Here is a 20,115-nt window from a genome sequence, read left to right on the forward strand (position 1 = left end):
CGCTTGTAGAAATTTTTTTCCGAGCCATCCCTGCTCATAAAAGGGGGAATATAGAAGTAACTAACCCTTTATACGGCAGTGGTCTTCAACCTCTTTTTCCAGTCGCGAGCACTGCCTCTATCCACCTTTTGTGTAATGTACACTTGATATACAATCGCTTTCGTGGCCCCGGGGGATTTGAGGGGACACATACTCATACTTCCGGCACAACTCAATCGGTAGTAAATTGCCTATGGTGATAGACCGGAGTTGGATCGGTTTGAATGAATGAATTCCTGTATCCACCATCAAAAGAAGAGCACCCTTACGGCAATTTTAACATACGAATGCATGAAGTTGGGATGATTTCGATTCTTGAATGCCATTTATGCAAGGTGTTTAATGATCAAGTGCTCGCGAGCACAAAATCGGGCAGTAGCCTCGAGCACTCTGAGTGTTTCAGAGCACTGTAGTGCTCGCGAGCAACGGGTTGAAGATGTCTGCTTTATGGGTTCCTACTCGACGTGCACCCACTTTATTGACGAAGAACCTTTGGACAATGCGTGCCACGTGTGGTCGCGCATTATCCTGTTGAAATATGGCTGTGGGCAAGCCCTGAAGGTAAGGAAGGACAACTGGCTCCAACACCTCGGAGATGTAGCGCTGGCTTTTTAAAGTACCGGCAATGCGTACTAGAGGAGTGCGAGAGTGATATCCAATACCGCCCCATACCATAATACCCGGTGCAGGACCAGTGTGGCGGTGCATAACGCAGCTGTTCAGCATCCTCTCTCCACGGTGTCTCCAGACTCGAATACGACCATCGTGGTGTTGCAGACAGAAGCGTGACTCGTCAGTAAAGACAATTTCATTCCATTGGTGTCCACATCCTTCTTTCATCGCACCATTGGCGGCGGAGACGTCTGTGGTTCTGCGTCAAGGGTAGACGAAGCAATGGACGTCTTGCGGACAGACCACTCTGCTGTAAACGGCGTCGAATGGTACGCGCAGACACTGGGTGATGCGGTACAGACTGAATGTGCTGTGCTATGGTTCGTGATGTGGCTGAGCGATCCGTCACTGCCATACGCACAATACGCCTGTCATCACGTAAAGTGGTGCACTGAGGTGGATGCGATCGAACACGTCGGTCCGTCGTACCCTCCTGCATCCAACGATCACATATCCGCATTACAGTTGTTTGGTTTCGTCCAACACGACTACCGATTTCCCTGAAAGATAATCCACAATCTCGGTAGGCCACTATCCTTCCTCTGTCGAACTCGGATACTTGATCAAAAGATGATCGCTGTTTTCTACGAGGCATAATTGATCGTTTTTTTGAAAAAACCACAAGAAAAACACAATTGCCGTACTTCAAATCGTCGAAATCTCCAAGCCTTAAATAGCACTTTGAAGTGGCGCCACAGGCGCGCGTGATGTGCGTCTGCGCTGAAATTCTAATCATTTGCATATCTCACCTCCGCTAATGCATGTTGTAAATTTCATATTATTTGCATGCTTCCTTCAGGGTGTTGCATTTACGGTGGCCAGCAGTGTACATTTGAACTTAAGTTTAACTAATTTTCTACATTAAAAGAAAACTATTTTGAGGTTCTTTGTCTCGATCCAAAAACTTCATTACTTCCCTTAGAGCACAAAAATGTGGCCTCTCTGTTTGGTTCAATCAAAATTTTCTAATTGAATTTCTAATGTAATTATCTTTGTCAAAGTTTTAGTGACTTTAAAAAAAACGCCATACATTCCATTGTGTGTGTGTGTGTTCTTAGACAATCTTGGTACAAACTAAAACTTACCAACAAGAGGACAGCAAACACCATAATCATTTCCAGGTGAAACATCACACAGATAATTTGGTGGGCACTGGGGCTTGTTTGGCTGAATACCACAAAGGAATGGATTTCCGCTATCCGGAGAAGAGAGAGGTGCACCCATCGGGCATAGGTCTTCTAGTCTTCTTGGCTTTTTACCTATATTATAATATTGAGGGGGGAGGAAGCAAAAATTTTTGAATTTGAGAGAAAAGAAAAATTGGAGAATCGAAAAAAAATTGTTCAACCAATCAGATTTATGGAAACATCACATGAAGTTTGTTTTACCCTTTGACAAAATTTGTTTTGAAAATTTATATAGTTGTTAATAACTTAAAATTTTCAGTGAAAAGCTTCAATCAATTTATTGACTAATGTCATGAAGTAAAATACTAACATGTTGGCAGTGGAGGGCAGATCTCTTCAACGCAAGGAATTTCTTCTAGTTGACACTCCTGGCCAGCAGGACATACAACTCCCTGGAAAAGAGAAATAATTTAAGACATTGAAATTCTTTAAGGAAAAAATTTAATCATCTATCATGGAGGTCATGGTTCTTGTTTCATTACTCTTATTATCTATGACCACTAGTGTATGCAAGGGAATTCCCCCACCCCTTACTCCGCAGCAGTGGTTCCATTGGGTTTTTTTTAATTAAAAAAAAACTTTGGAAAGAAAACAAATGAGGAACCCTTCATTGAAAAAATCCTGCTACACTACGATATACTGACTTTAAAGATTAATTAAGAAAGAAAGGAAATCGCTACTTGAACAATGACATGTTTGATGAGATGGAACTTTTATACTGGGTGTCTATTATTGAAGTTATTACTGTGTTCCGAGCTGACCAAAGCCTTAATAAACCATCAGAAAACTCTGAGACTTTAGGAATGTCTTGATGAAAAGGAAAATATTGGGGAGGGGAATTTCTGAAGCCCCTTCAATGACTGATAATCTAAACATATCTTTTGTTGTGAAATCACCACTACCGCTAAACTAAATTTGCTCCTCATGAACATTTCTCTGTGGAATTTCTAATAAACTGTTGCCTGTCAGAAAGCAGGACCGCAACTAGATGCTTGGTCCTCCGGGACAAGCGCACATTTTGGTGCCCCTCCCCCCTTGTAATGTTGAAAGAGAGATTAAAGTGTGAAATTTGTGCCCACTCTGATCTAGTGCTCAGGGCACCTGCCTGCTCTCCCTAGTTGTGGCCCTGCCAGAAAGTGTCATTTGTGTCCTTAAGATGTTTATGATTTCAATGCCAACAGAGTCCTATTACTACCTCTGAACTACAATTGAATATTATTCTGTGCTTATTAAAGATATAACTTTATATCTTAATTTTTTCTGAAAATAAGGTTTTTGTGTCTATGGAAAATAGACCTCATATCTCATCAACCAGACCAAGCACATAATCACTAATGAATGTAGAGCCATGAATCACTAAAATTGAAAACCTCATAGTTCATACCAGCAGTTGCTGTAGTTAGTGGCGTATTTATAGGGTGGCTTGGCGGGCAAAAGCCCGGGGTGGCAAATATGAGGAATGAGTGGTAAAGAAAATTAGTAGAATAGGAGAAAATTTTTTATAACCCTCAATAAAACCAGCCTCTGCCCAAACATCAGCACAGTCAGTGAGCAAAAGAGTAATCTAGTGAATTTGCAAGCATGTGAGTGAGCAAAAGAGTGAGTTAGAGCATGTGCAAGCATGTGAATGACGAAAAGAGTGACTTTAGAGAGACAGGTGTACTTGCATGAGTGGAGGGGGTTGAGGCCAAGCGGGTTATAGCACAAGTTGGTGAATTCAAAGAAAGGAGTCAAGAAAATTAGACTAGAATGAGAGAAGGGCATGGGCGGAGATACGGTGGGGGGGGGGGGCAGCATCAAAGGCAAAGCCGTCTAATCTAATGCATTTGCGTATATATGAATTAACATCATTCCCCCCCCAGACTTCCAAGCCTATCTCCGCCTATGGCAGCAAAATTTGTGTAGCCCACAGGGGGGCAAAACCATACATTCATCTCTGGCAGTAGTGTACATGTTATTTCTTTCTCCTGAAAAATTGAAGCAAGTTTATTAATGACGTTTTCATACTAGTCCAGGACAAATCACAAAAACATCTAGGCCCCCAGAAAAGTTTTTAGGAAAATTGGAAAGGAATTTAGGAGCCAAAAATTTTTTTTTCGAAGTTTTGTTTTTCTAAGAAAAACAGGTTCAAAATAATATTTCTTCAAACTTTCCTAGGACATATCACCCCCTTCCATGTTGTTAGATAAGCTGGCATTAATTCCAAAAATTTTGTGTTGCTGTTGCTCCAATTTAGTAAGCGCATATAGTGAAATTTTAGGTGCAAATCCCAATTTTTCAGTCACAATGGCGACCTGATGCTTGGGATTTGTCCAGCCCAGCAGTAGGCCAAGTATTTTGTAATCCTGTTTTGTATACAAAAACCAAAACAAATGGTTCAATACGATTATAATATGGGGGTGGGGAGGGAGTAACGGGTACCTCCTCTTTCAATAGATTTTTTTTCCTTTTCAAAAACAAATCGTTTTCCTTTCAAAAATCCTACAACTTACTACTTCAAAATAATCAAATTGAGCAAAACTGAGAAAATTATCACTTTCTTACTTCACAAGCATTTCTGCATCTGCATAACGGACATCCATCAGTATCTAATTGAAATCCATAAGGGCATAACATTCTGCACAAAACATCAGCACATGGTTTCGGAGCTAATCAAAATAAAAATATATACATAACTGTGAGTAGATTATAAAGGATTTTAGAATTATACAGCCAGACCTCTGCATAACGTCACTATTAATACAAGAATAAAAATGCCTTCATAAATGCCCATCAAAATGCTGAGTGACTCAATAACGAGTAAGGTCACTTTACTGATTATGCTAGCAAGAACCTTCGAAAACTGACATTATAAAAGCGGGAAAACATTAAAGCGATAGACATTATATCAAGGTCTGACTGTATTTACAGATGATAAATGGAGCTGTGGTTGCCCGAGCAGCCACTTTAATGTGTGGCGTGAATCCGAGCACAACGAGAATTAGTTCACAAATTAAAATTTCCTATAAAAGACGAGTACCCACAGGTTGAACACCCTCCAACGCCCCTGCCCTGATAAGAGTCATACATTTATTCTACCTCATCACATTTCCTAGGTTTTGTGAATTGTGAACCTTGTTAAAAGATTCTGATTAATAGTTAGATTATAGTCTGAGAAAAAACATTCATTTCTGCCGTATGTGATTTATACACACACTAACTATTCAGATTTACAAAATTATTGAGCTCTATAAACAGGGCTGCCCTTATCAGACGCAAAAGACCTGATGCGAGAATAATTTTGTGGCTCTTCTCAGCCCTGATTTTATATATTTTGTGGTGGGAGGAGGGAATCGGGCATCCAAAGATCCATTCATTATCACAGAATATATAGATATACGCTGAAAAATATCTATCACCAATGAAATTCAGATTTAATGAAAGAAAGAAAATCCTAAAGTTGATGAAAATTGAGAATTAATGAGAGGAAAAATCTCAGAATTGATGGAAATTCGGGATTAATGAGAGAAAACAACCAGAAGTGATGAAAATTCAGAATTAGTGAAGGAAAAAAATTAGAAATTGATTGGAATTCAGAATTGATGATAGAAATAATTCCAGAATTGCTGAAAATTTCAGAATCAAATGATAATCCCACAGACACCTTGCTTACTATGAAAAAAAAGTTTGTTTTTTATGTGTACATGTATATTTTTTCATTTCTTTTTACAATAAATGTGGGTGCCCCTCCAAACAGTGGGGCTCTATCGCACACCCCGAAGGGCAGCTATGTCTATACACAAATTTGACAAATCTAAGGAAAAACTCACAGCTGCAATTGACTAGATCATATGAATCCGCTCGTGTTCCCGCCAGCTCGAATCCCAAATCGTCAACACACCAGCAGCTGCTTGAACTTTCATCGCATTGGATGTCTTCAAACTTGCCGTCATCCTGGCATTTCGGTACGTGGATATAGTTTTTCTCATCTGTGTGAGCTGCTTGCCGTAATAATAAGGACCTCAGCTGCTGACAGCCTAATAGAAAAATTTCATACTTATATATGCAAATTTTCACTAGCAATTATATGTTTGTTATTTCTGTGATTAGACATGTAATATTAATTTAGCAACTTTAAATTAAAAAAAAAAGTTGTTTGGTTAGCTTATACAGTGGATATCCCACTTAGAACGTTTTCCTCCTCTTAATATCACTTATTTTCATGGTCCCAATTCTTGCCAATATGCATCTAGATTTCCCGTTGAAAGCATTTTCCTGCTTACAATGTTTTCTCATCACTGTTTTTTGAGAAATGTTACAACTGGAATCCACTGTATATTCTGATTTTTCGAACTCCCAAGCAGAAAAATAGCAACTGAATAATGAATGCAATTGTAGGTTTTCAATGGCCAGTGTTATTCGTAAAAGCTTTCAAACCCAAGTTACAGAGCTTCAGTTCAGACAAAATTGTTATAAACATTTTTGTCTACATCTGCAGGAACTTAGTGATGCCAATGTGATCTCAATTATCCAAAGTCAACTGAGTAGTCTTGGACACCCAAGGAGATCACTTTGATGCCAATGAAAATGTCTAGCGTTGAGGTAGACAAAAACTCTAGCAATTTCATTTGACCACAATTTAATAGACTTGGAGATTTCACTGAGTTGAAAATGATACAGGGTGGTTACGAATAAACTGGCATTACTCAGATGTATGTGGGGCTCATCTGATGGAGTATTTTGATGAAACTTGGTATATAGTGGTGGGGATATGTACCATGGGGAAAAGAAAGATTCAATAAAAAAGAAATGGTCCATTTTTGACCACCAGGTGGAAAAGTGGCACTTTTTAATGACAATAACCTTTTTCCAGTGGTCCAAATAATGTATATACCAAGTTTCAATGAAATGCGTCGACAGCAACGAGCGCTACATAGATGGGAGTTGTGTCAGTTTAATTATACTGACCCTAGTCCGACCTATGTAGTGCCCGTGGTGGTATTTCATTGGAATTTGGTAGATATGTTACTACCAAAGCTCGAAATTGGCTAATTTCGTTAAATATTAACAAGGCTAATGTCCGAAATATGGACATTGGTTTTCGGACATTGGCCGGCCAGTTCGTGAAGTGGCCTGTGATCTCTAGCCAAAGTCCGATAACAAAGGACATATTTCGGGATCATCATCAAGTCGTCGTATTTATTCGTGATAATTATGTCCACGTTAGTTATGGCAACTCATCAAACCACAGTTCCGCTGCAGTAATCATTTTTTCTACAAAATTTCGCGGAAAAACATTATATTATTATATAATTACTTTCAAATTTCACTTTTTTTTCCTCTCGTCAAACGAAGCTAATCCAACATAGCTGCAATATACAGACATGTATCACAAATTAGTGATTTAAAAAATGGATTTGGCTCCTAACGGGCTGTCTTACATCAGCACATCGAGCTTTGGCCAGGAATCTCCGGTCACTTCGTGAAATGGCCGGCTAAAGTCCGAATCATTTCTGCAATTTGGACTTCCGCCAAAACTCTTGGCCAATTCGCGAAGTGGCCGGCACCGTCAGAAATTGGCTGCACTTCAAGCTCTGACAGTTACATATAAAGTATTTGGACCATGGGGGAAAAATATTGTGTTAAAAAAATTCCAATTTTTCACCTAGTGGTAAAAAATTGGACTATTTCTTTTTTCATTGAATATTTCTCTCCCTCTCCCCCCCCCCCCCTGGTCTATATATCCTATACACCAAGTTTCATCAAAATACCTGCATCAGAATGGGCGCTGCATAAGTCTGAGTAGTGTCAGTTTATTTGTAAGTACCCTGTACAGGGTGGGAAGAGAACTTCTGAACACTTTTTAAAAATTAATCAACCGATTGACATAGAAAAATGCGGTTTGCACTAAATCACTTATCATAACTTAATATTTTTTTTTTGATAAATTAGAAAAAAGTTCAAATCTCACTCACAGGTGTCACTGTAAAACGAAAAACTCGACATAACACACAAAATGTGACCCACTTGGGCATACCGCAAGCGTCCAATCAGGACGCTGTATTAGCATCAAACGCAGGCTCTCACCTTCATTTTTGTGACCACGACGTTTGAAGTGAACAGACGTACATTTTTTCCGCTGAGCAACCGAGAGTTAAGATTTGGTCATCAACCCAAGTGGGATCATCGGTCATCGTGATTGGTGGTCTAATATTTTTCCTCTGAAGGCGCCACCCATTGTGTGCATTATGAATTGTGTAGTTTTCATGTATTTTCCTTATTGGTTGATGACTTCTTAAGGGTCACTATGCCCTGAAAAAGGTTAGAGAAGCATTATTTCGGACCCTAGATTATTTTGAGATTTGTCCAGCCCTGTTTTGATGCACACAAACCGCACCTTTTTATATTAACTGGTTGATTTGTTATTAACTTTTAAAACGAGTCTAATGGTTACTCGTCCCCCCTGTGTAATTTAATGGGAAAAAAATTTCTTGTATAAATATAGGCAGGGCAAAGTTTTGTGTACCGTCCTTATATATTGTTTATTGCCTTTCCCTATTGAATTATAATTTAATGAGAAATTCTCTTCTAAGCATTCACGCAATTAGTATAATCAGAAAAGTATTGCTTTAAGAAAGCCATTCAATGGGTGTAGGCCAATTTCCTCAAACAATTTAAGATGAATATAAATGATGTAAATAAGGGGGGGGGGGGGGGGGGTCTTCAATTTTTTTTTTTTATGGAACTTGGCAACAACGTATAACAGGGTGCCGTCCTATGAACAGCATGGGCCCTCGGGCCAAGTGGTTCTCTGAGGCCCTTCTTCTCTTCAGGCCCCCAGGCCGTGCCCGGGTGGGCCCATGCGTAAAGACGGCACTGCTCTATAAAGAGGTGAGCAAAAGAAGTTCACTGATAATACCCCAAGAGAAAATATTCATTCTTTATAATAGCGAAATTGGCGCAAAATATCAAGTGAGGCAAGATTACCAGTGTATGATGGATATGTGCAGACATTTCCACATCCTTGGTTGCAGCATTTCATGTCATCCTCACAATCAGAGTCATTTGCGCAATGTGAAATGCTTTCTACACATTCTGGTTGTTCTCTCAATACTGCAGGAGGACAAATTCCTAGTCTCGTGACTTCTACAGCGGGAGGGAAAAAAAAAAATCATAATGAGAAATTTACAGAAATATAACTTCACTGACATGAGTAGATAAAATAAGATAACAAAATACTACATGGTCGGGGCAGAATACAGTGACTACCACCAGATTTCACATCAGCTGTGTGTGTTGTTAATGAAATAATGCACCAGTTGCGATGGATCGGTGCAAATATGAGAGGATTAATGTTGCCATTAATTCGAAGTACCAAACACATAGTACCAAACCAAAGACGGCCCTGCGTTTGAGTCCTATAAAACGTAGAGAGTACATCCCTGCGTGCAGCGCCTTCTTATCAACAAGAAAAATTTAACTAATTACTTTTCCTGTACCAAAAAAAAAAACCTCCCTTCGTGAGAATAACTTTGTCGCACGCAAACAGCATTCAAATATACAAATTTCTTCAATTTTTTAACTAGGTACGAATTTATGGGACACCTTCAGTATATATACATTCGTTTACTTCTCACAATCAAGTATCGATGAAATCAAAGATGCATCAAACTCTCATGATCTAAAAAAAAAAGTAAAACAACTCCAGTGTGTGAAGTTTCATTTTCAGAACAACTCCTTTCAAGAAAAACCTTGGCTATTGTAAAGTTCTCGTGTGAAATTCTCGGATGTTACTATACACCACTAGTTTTTACTAAATGACCATCATTATCACACCAACAGCGAGCGCTTCCATTAACAAACCAACCAGTATAATAAGGGAGTTGAATCTTTCCTATTCTCCAAGCATCAAACATTCTTTGGATCGTATACACAGACTATAAATACCGACAATATACAACTAATGTAAAGATAATATGGGAAAAATTCGAAGAATATGACCCAAAAGAAGGGAAAAGGTAACATGAATACCGAAGAACTTCACCATCACAAACATATCCATTAGGAAGAGCAAGGAAATATAGTTTCTCCTTTCTTTATGCTCGGCTAGTTCACAAATTACGCGAGCTATTTCAGTAACTTTACCAATGTAATACCAACTTTTACCTAATGTGATTTTAAAGACAGTTTCTTATACAGTTATTTATATTATGCCATTTCAATTATGAAATGAAAAAAAAAAATTATTATCTTGGAAATTACTTCTAAATTCATCGAAACTTGTTTTTTCCATGCCTTAAATCAGTGGTTCTCAAACTTTTGTCACTAGCGGCTCCCTTGCTCCAATTCAGGATTCAGCTGCGGCTCTCCAGAATAGCTTGGTACATATTTCTCCCATGTAGAAGAATCTCACTTCAAAGCATAAATAGGCATACAAATCAATATCTCCACTTCGCCGCGACACCCACATTGAGAAACACTGCCTTATAAATGGTTGGCAGTTATTCATTTTATTAAAACCAAAATTACAGAACGGTGACTCGAAAAATGTTTTATTAACATTGCATTTTTTTTCAACACGCACCCCCGTTAAAGGTTTCTAAATTATCTTTCATCAAAACTTGCCAAACGACGATAAACGCTACAGAGATTTACCAAATCCCTTCACTGATGCCTTGCTTTTATAATACGCATTAATAAAATATCCCAAAGCTTCATTGCTTCTAGGTAGGCCTTCTCATGGTCCAACCCTAGGGAACGCAAATTTTACCAGAAGTCATTATACCGCTTGATCATTGCTTGGCGCAACATAACCTATATGGTCTTCGCACCGATATGAAACACACTTCAATCCAATCCGAAGGTGCATGTCCATCTTCGAATGGTTGATAGCACATATCGCATCAAATCCGTCGGGAAAATACGATATTCGTTTTTGGTGAAGTGCTATTGTGCACTCTCCAAAAACGCCTTCTACCGTCTTTGCTATTGCGATTCGACCACACATTCTATGATTAAAAATGCTTGTTTATGGATAAACTTTAAGAGGTGTCTTACATCAGTGGTTTTCAACCTTTGGAAGCCCGTGGCCCGGTTGACTTTTTTTTTGAGGGGATGGCCCAGTCACGACTAATGGGAAATAAATGGAGGAAGACGAGACAGTGTTTTCACGACCCGATTTGACTCATGTCAGGGCCCAGCGGTTGAGGAAACACTGTCTTATAGCATCTCTTAACGTTTGTCCCATTTAGAATCAATCTGTAGAAAGGCGCCTGTGACAATCTAATTGTAAATAGAAATTTTTGGGGGAAGAAGATAGCAAATAATCTCATTTTTATGATAGGGTGTTTTGCTTTAAAAAATTTTGTTACCTTTTTTTAAGCACATTGTCCCTGGGGACTTGGGTGCCTGCAGGGGACCTAACCATCTATTCAGCTTGAAAAAGATATACGGTATATGCATAGGCGCCGCTGTGGCGGTCATAATGACGGACTCGCATCGTGAGGATCCGGGTTCGAACCCCACCGTCGCCATAGTGGTGGTCGGCTGAAGTTGGTTTCCTGTGGTTCCCAACTTCGAGGCCCAAATGCGAGCCGATCTCCCCATTGAAAAGTCTCGCCACAGAGAGCAACAGGCCTACAACGATTAATTATTCAATCATTACACTTCACTCATAGTTATAAAAAGTGGTGGTAGATGGCAGCACTACACATAACAAGCATTACACAGAAACAAACTTCACGTCAGGTTTCACTACACGTACACACACATTCCCGCATGTACCAATTCGTTAGATGTTCCGCAGAGGAATATGGACGAGGTACATGTGTGGTTTAGTAGTAGTGTATGCATGGGCAGGTGCCATTACAAGTGCACATCGCCAGTAAACAAACAGTGCAAAATTTATGATCGAAATATGGTGATTGATGTTAATAAATCAAAATTATGAATCACAGGTTATATGAATCCCGAAATCGTCATAAACTAAAATAGTTCTTGGCCTAAAATTTGATCTGCTTCTCTTCAGGGATTTTCATTGAATCGGTTACTACCAGTCTATGAAAGCTGTCAATCTGCAGCTGCGTTGATCTAATCGCTGCACCGCGGTCCAAAGACATTCGTCAGCACTTAGAAATTATGAGATAAGGCGTTTCATATTTTGCATACTCAAGCGAAATTCGTTTTGTGGTGACCCTAGTAACAAGAACTATTCTTCATAAGTTCGGAACCCGAGCAAAGATGAATTTTCGGAGCTCATTATAAGTGATCGTCTTTGAGCAAAAGGTGTACGTAGAGGGAGGTGGCCTGTGAACCGTGTCTAAAATACCAAATTCAGCAAATTTTTGGACCTTGAAAATTTGTGGGAACTGGGCACGTGCCCCGTTTGCCCACGCGAGAAACAGGCACTGCCTAGCAGGCATACGGGTAGAGTACGAAAATCGTCTACAAACAGAACTTTTTCTATCGAGCTCTCAACAACTAGACTTTCCGGATCAAGTGATGTTTTCTCTCCCGCTCCGATTTTTGTTTTTTTAACAGATTTATTTCCCCCCACGTAATAGAAAACTTCATTGAAAAGACTGAAAGTCCTTTCTGTGATTATAAATAGACATGGTTATCTTTTCCATCTTTTTTTCCGGACATCATTCATCATTTCAAATAGAGTAGGATACAATATGAAAAATAAACCAAACAAATCGTGATGGGATCGGTAGAGCTCGACCTCGCGCATCTCCTCTTCGTTAAATGCACGATGGGTACCAGGAAAACCTAATTTATGTCCGACTTACAATTAAATATCTTTTTTTCCCCCTACCCATTTGACGTAAAAAAAAAATGAAATTGCATTTTCAGTTCTAGGAAATAATGGGTCGCATGTGTTACAACGGGAAGTGGAGTCTCGTCACGAAAATCAATTCATGTCTGACACAAGCATAGGTATTCCAACAACATGATGAGAGTCTGATCGGGTTAACCTTCGATGGTAAAGAGAAAACAAAAAAAAAACATGATTGTAGAGATGATGTATTGGACATGAATGTCTATATCTAACATTGACACACTTTTTTAGGACATGATGTCTCTATCTTAAGTGAAAATTCCTTTAAGCAGAGACTGCTATTGTTTGAAAACCGAGATGGATCCAGATGGGGCATGACGAGGGCAGAGATCAAAAATTCTGGTGGGACAAAAAAGGCAAGGCAGTAATTTTCTGTCAAAATCACTAGCTTTATCTAATGAAAGGGCGATACTAAGACTGGCCATACGTTCCGTATTTCCCTTGTTTCCCGTGATTTCGGCCATTCCGACTTTTCACCCATTCTTTTAAATCCATTTAAATTTCAATTTTTACTGAGATCATGAATTTAATCCTCTCTCCGGCATTGACGAGATATTCCGAGAATACTTAGAACTCTCTTATTTTAGCATTGACAAGCCTAGATATTTTGTAAAGTTGATTTCTTAATGGAACACTTTTTTTTCTATATCTCTTACTTAGTACCTGGTGAACCGGGAGATAGCTTACTTCATAGGTTCTCAACCAGTGCTCCACGGCCGCTCGAGGAAAAAAAACCCCATTAAATTAAAAAATATATATATATAAATATTTTTGAATAATAGAAATAAATCAGTAACTTTGGGGAATACGTAAAAAATGGGTCTGCAGGGGCTCCGCCATAGACATTATATACCAAAAAGGACTCCGCGAGTCAAAAAAAAGTTGAGAACCGCTTTCCTACTTCATTAAAAAAGATGTGTCATTTCACAGCGGGTTCAGCAATTTCTTTCTATTATGCACGCCTCGCAAAGCGTTAATTTATTTTCCCTAGCTCATAATTTATACCATGGCAGCTATTATGACTAAAAATATAGGTACTCATCTCAAATATTTTCACATTCAAAGTTTTTTGTGAATTGCGTTGAAATCCCCCGCGATGTGCAGTAGCGTTTCATTTCCCACCATTTAGCATTTTCTCAGTGATTTCAGCATAATTGGCAGTTTTGCTCTACTTTGGTATCTCATTATTCCAATGATAGTTAGGGAACACAATATAGAGTTTTATAGGATCACTCAAGAAGGGGAGGGGCGATAAGAAAAACATTTTGTGGGCGGAGGGAACATGAACAAAAAGTTAGGGAATGTGTTTTAGGGAATGTGTTAAAGTTAGGGAATTTTGATCTAATGTAGTGGTTCTCAACCTTTATAGAAGCCCACGGCCCGGTTAATTCATCTCTAAAGTGCAAGGCCGGTCATACTCAGGACTAACTGGAAGTTAATGGGAAAAATGAAACGGCAAATAACTCTCGGCCGGGTTTGGCTCATGTCGTTCGTTGCCCGGCGGTTGAGAAACACTGCTCTAATGTACATGCCACCTATACGAGGCGATATAAGCATTTCGGGTTTCGAAAATTTGAATTTTTTCATGTGCAACCACAAATCTCACACCCACAATAAAACAAATTAAACAAACATTAATTAAAACATTTTTTACTTCCAACAATAACACAAAATAGGTAGTCTCTTCAACTATGAAAATCTAAATAATAATAAGTACAAGGATTTAGCGGAAATTATTTGTCCCGTGAAGGGTGGCCCTACGTCGCGGATTCACAGAACCGGAAGCTATTGCATCGACTATATCAAACTTCATTTTTATATTCACATTGTTAAATCCACAATAATTGTACGACGTAGATGAAAATATAGATTAAAGCCATTCTCCCATACATCGAACATTAACAATGTCGGGACAAGTAATCAGCATCATAAAACAAAATGCACACCAAAGGAAAATGAAGAAACACGAAACAAAAATTAAGTCGAACAACAGTGAACTTCCTGACTCTATTATAACAACTCTTTTCCTGAAACTTCCAAACAAATGAAAAAAAAAAACTTGGGTCGACGAATTCTAAAGTTTCGAATGAAAAAAAAAAAAAAAGATTCGAAAGAAGAAACCGAAACAACAAGAAATAACTTCCCGTCTTCCCTTTTTAATAACATTTTTGGACAGACAAAAGAAATGTATTGTGTCATATTTTTCTTTTGGAGAATGAAAATTTTCTTCTTCCAAAAAAGAAGAAAAAAAAATGAGACACGCAATAATTTTCTGCGCGTTTTTTTTAATTCAATGTTGATGGACGATTTGTATTCTGACTGACTGAGGTAGATGCGTTTTCTTCAGGGCGTACCGAGTCTATAATACTCCCATAAGCTTCCGTGCTGCTCCGTACGAGCTGGATGAATATTAGAAATTGTTTGTATGTGATAGTTGGATGTGCGCCAATAAAAGATATTAAAATATACAGCCCCACGCTGTACTAGGAGAGTCTGTATAAATTAAATCGATTGAAATCAATTAAGAAAATAGGAATTCGATAAGTTGCGGCTTACTTAGGCGCCGTTCAAGTATTACGTAAGCAAATTTTTAGCCATTTTTGACCCCCCTTCCCCTCCCCTGTCAGCAAAACGCTGACCCCCCCCCCCCCCCCATGTCAGCAAAATGTCGTCATCAGCTCTGCCCCTCTGAATCCTAACTCATATTTTCATAAAGGGTGGTTGCTGACGTAAGAATTATCTAAACCCCTCCTCCATCGATGATGACGTAATACTTGAACAGCCCCTTATCATAGAAAAAATTGGAAGTTGGAGAGCTAGGCCAAGTCCGAAGGAGAGGTCGAGAAATCTCTACCAAATATTATAATCTTCATGAAAAACCACTAACGAAGCAGAACTGTAGACAAATAATTATTTATTTCAAAATTCAGTTGCTAGTAATTATTATGGTATCGGTAATTATACTATTTATTCAACAAAAGAAAAAATAGAGATGCATGTATATATATACGGTCAAGTAGTAGTAGTAGTAGTTATTGGGTTATTCAAGTTATACTTTGCAGCTCCAGGATGTGGTGTCGCAGGGAATTTTCTTCTATCGGGGATGTGAATAAATGGAATAGTTTAACCTCGGGTGTCGTGAATTCTACCGCAATTGAAACGTTTAAAACGAAATGCGATATCCATATTCGGATAAATCGAGAAACTGCCCATACTTAGATGAAGACAACTACGATTTCTTAAGGGCAGTATATTTATATATATATTTTTGGAGGGAGGGGTTTTCATTCATGTAATAGCTTTTTTTTACATTGCAGAATTTTTAATATATTTGACATGCATAATTTTTATGAGCAATTTTTTTTCTTTTCATCAACCTCGCTGGGAATATTGCCTGCTGAGGCCTTTATTTCCTTTTTTTTAAATTATACAGAGTTTTTATAAATCTAGAGAATTATGTTTACTCTATTTCTCAAAAACAAAGTAGAGATCAGGAATTTTCTTTACTTTTCGCCGAAAGCGGTTTTGCACATTAAACAAGATTTGACAGTTTTTGGGGGGGAAAAAACCCACTCTGGATGAGAGCAGAAATCGGCCTCTCTACACGCGGGTGGTTTTTCGTTCTAATTCAATTACTGTTCACTACAAAACGAAAATTGTCTCAAAAAATTCACATAAATAAATAATATTAAGCCAAAATAATGAACATGCGTTCATCAATATATAACCAATTACAATGAATTAGGAATTACTACTACTTAATTGTAAGCGCATGCACGTCTTAAAAATTATTTCCAAATTCCAATTCCAAATGCTAATCGAAACTTCGCAAATTCCATACTAATCAATTTTTATGGAAATATTGATGGTATATAATGAATATATTTTTCGTTAAGATGCCCCCCGTGTTTTCTAAAACAAAAAAATAAATTGGCGTAATAGGCTTTATGGCTCTGTATTTACTATGTATATTCTAATATACACCGGACTATAAAGGGTTAAAGGAAAACCATTGGTAATCAAAGCATTTTTAGGAAAGCAAATTTTTTATCGCGAAACGTTGTTAGAAACTAATTGATAAAATTTATATATAATATCTTTCTTCTTTTTTTTTCTCTTCTAAAGTAATTGCTAGATGAAAGCATTTTGAGGTTATTGCAAATCAAAGCATCTCATTTCCCGATCGGGACAACCATCGGGAAAGTACTTAATAATCGTAGCATCGCTGGAAAAGTCAATGTTGACCAAAGTACGGTTAAATCTCTCTTTTGCAGACGTCGACGAGAGTAATTTTCATTTTAAAGGCTCCAATAAGAGCTCCCAGTTTTACGGTTGAAGTTGTTTCTGAAGAATTAAGTTTTATGTCAAAGGCTTCGATAAGTATAAGTGCTGTTGAGAAACCCATTCCTATCTGAAACATTATTGGACGATGACCGTTTTTTAAAATGTTCTTCGAACGCTACCCATGTACGCATAGCTAATTTTTCATAGTTTACAATTTCATATCTCACACATCGCTTATCTTCGTTTGCCAAAGAGTTCCAATAGTACATCAGTCAGTTGCCTTAAGCTCAGCTAGGGATGTTCGAAAAAAATCCCTTCGCGAAATTTTTTCAGGTGACAAAAGAAAAATTGATATTCTACAATGCACAAAGTGACAGAATGTCTGATTCACGATCTTTTAAACAGCCGATAATATGCACCATAATTGCTGATTGTATCGATGTTCGAACTGGTCATCCTAATTGCCCATTTCAATTTATCACAATAATTCAAAAACCGTTCTCTAGACCCATTACCGAGGAGAAATAACGCTCATCTCGCTACCGAAAATTGCTTTCCATACAATGAGAATAATTCCCATAAAAAGCAATTTATCGCTAATAAATTAAATAATTGCCATATCTGATCCCGTGTACGTAGAGACACACGCATACACAACTTCCATTCAATTAACCAACGCTGAAGTAACTCTATACGTGACTTCCTGAGTTTTTCTTTGAAAGGTCATCCCATTCTTTTGTTTCATGCTTCGTTTCATGTTCGAGGGTCATCATGCTTGGCGAAATGTTATGCCTGTAATACTTTATAAAAGGGTCTTCAGGTGTGTGGTCCATTCTTTTTTTTCTGTCTTGACGATACGCTGGGTGATAGTACAACAAAGTTACTGATGACAAAAGGAAAAACAAAATCATTTTGTCAAGATTTTCGGCTGCGCACGGAAAGAACTTGGCGGAAATAAGAGTATATTTCCGAGTGCTTTTTTAACAAGCTTTTTATCAAAATACAGCCATTATGCCCTCAGAATATGCTAATTTCATCTATATGATTTTTTTTTGACTATGCAAAGAGAAAGGAAGTCAGAAAACTGATTCATTCCAAAGAAGTTAAATAGAGATTTATGGCGGAAAAGGGATAAATTGAAAAAGCCTGGAAGCACTAAAATTAAGAAGATGAAAGAAACCAGGAAACATAGTCAAGACTTAATTCTGACAAATTGGTTCTCTTAACACTACTTATCATCTGCGACAACTGCCTCCAGGGCGTCCATTTTTTCCCTCTTCCTAGTATAATTGCATAGAACTTTCCACGGAATACTGAACATCATTCGTGAATAATATTTATTTCTCCTCTTATTTATGTCTTATATAAATTTTACATGTTTTGTTTCCTTTGATGTAATTTGTAAAAATGCGAGTTCGTTTTAAAAAGTCTTTTATTTTGAACTGTCATAATTTTAGGTCATTATAGTCATGAATATGTTGAATTGAAAGGAAAAAGAAGCATTTAAATTTATATACAGTCGGCCCCGCTTAAATGGATATCAACGGTTCCAGCACATAATATCCGATTAGGCGGGGAACAATTCAATTTGCTTAACACCGTTAGCAAGAGTAGATGGAAATATGCCATATTGCAACAAATTCAGGAAACTGTTTCGTTTCGAGGCCACTCATTTTGATACAGAATATGAAACATTCCTAACAACGTGTAGTTCTGTGGCTTTCCGCGGATTTTATATCTTTTCACGCACCGTATTGGTTGAAATGTCTCTTCTTCACAAGCCTTAGAAGTAAAAATCCTTCTCCTCCCACAGTTATCCAAGTTAATTCTATGGAACCCGATTTTGCGGGATCATTTTTGGAACGTTATGTACTCTTTCGTTGATTTTCAGAAACTTGTTTTTGAATTCGTTATAACGGATTTTTCATTTCGTGTTATCGAAATTCGCAATATATTGTTCTTATGTAAACTTATTTAAGGATTAGAAAGGTTTCCATTACAACGAAATTTTGTTGCAGTCCTGGAAAAAAAATAACGGGATTCGACTTTATTTCAGCTAGCATTGCTCTTCAGCAATGCTTCTTCAACTAGCATTGGTTCCCAGCCATACTTTGGTTACCAATTTTTTTTTTTCTTTTCATTAACGCTTTAGTCAACTGTTCAACAAACAGTTGTTTTCAAAATCAATCACTGATTACCTTTCACCAAACTTCGTTGGAAAAAATATATTTTTTTATTAATAGACCGCGCCTTTGAATAAGCCGCCGAAAGAGCTGAAATTAACTTTTGAAGCAGAGGTCTTAACCTATGGGTCACAGGAACTTCCGAGATGGGTCATACAAATCCACTTACATCCAGGGATTCTTAAGCTATGAGTCACGACCTAAACTGGATTCGCAGTGACTTCCGGAATGGTTCGAAAAACCTACTTAGTCCTGTTACAAATGCAATTATTGCATCACTGGTTTCACTGATCTCGAAAAACAAACAGTCCGGGGAGTTGCAAACAACATGGGTTGCAGAGCTGATCATCTTGTTGATTTTGGGTTGTGGCTGAAAAAAGATGAGTCCCCTGTTTTTTTTAAAGGTATGCAGGGTGATTCAGAAACGATGGGAAAAACTTTAAGAGGTGATAGTACACACACACACACACCCATACAAACAATTGTCATCAAAGAATACAAGGTCTAACATAAAACGCAATTCGAAATACATTTGCACGAATGGTGTTCTTTTTCTCCCGATAAAGTTCTTCAGGAATGTCATTTTAACGTTTGCGGGGCGGCCGTTTTGAAACGCGCAAGCGCGTTTGCGTTTCATGGTAGACCCATGAATTCTTTCATGACAATTGTTTGTATTGGTGTGTACTATCACCTCAAAGAGTTCTTCCCATCTTTTCTGAATCACCCCGTATATACACGGTTTTAACGAAAAATTACGCTATTTTAGACTCAAAGTATCGTATACAGCTGATGAAACTCACTAAAAAAAGATCCATTTATGAAGCTCACGATGGCATCGAAGCACGAAAACTTTCCATTCGAATTTGAGCCCTACTTAAGTTGAGTTACCAACAAAGTAATGCAGAGATCATCACCGATACACATAATTGTC

General features: G+C 38.0%; 1 protein-coding gene across 2 annotated transcripts in view; it reads right to left on the reverse strand.

Moving 5' to 3' along the window:
• The window catches only part of LOC149063845 (uncharacterized), a 115,698-nt gene that overhangs the window by 53,022 nt on the left and 42,561 nt on the right, over positions 1–20,115 (reverse strand). For both annotated transcript variants that reach the window (XM_089255262.1, XM_089255263.1), the window contains exons 3-7: positions 8,865–9,023; positions 5,708–5,914; positions 4,443–4,546; positions 2,209–2,290; positions 1,797–1,970 (exon numbers count right to left, since the gene is read on the reverse strand). In XM_089255262.1, the coding sequence (XP_089111388.1) occupies positions 1,797–1,970; positions 2,209–2,290; positions 4,443–4,546; positions 5,708–5,914; positions 8,865–9,023 (726 nt within the window). The remainder of the gene's footprint in view (positions 1–1,796; positions 1,971–2,208; positions 2,291–4,442; positions 4,547–5,707; positions 5,915–8,864; positions 9,024–20,115) is intronic.

This window comes from Pholcus phalangioides, unplaced genomic scaffold, assembly GCF_987345545.1.
Source record: "Pholcus phalangioides strain wild (caught in Gottingen) unplaced genomic scaffold, Ppha-v1.0 ptg000042l_1, whole genome shotgun sequence".
NCBI lineage: Eukaryota > Metazoa > Arthropoda > Arachnida > Araneae > Pholcidae > Pholcus > Pholcus phalangioides.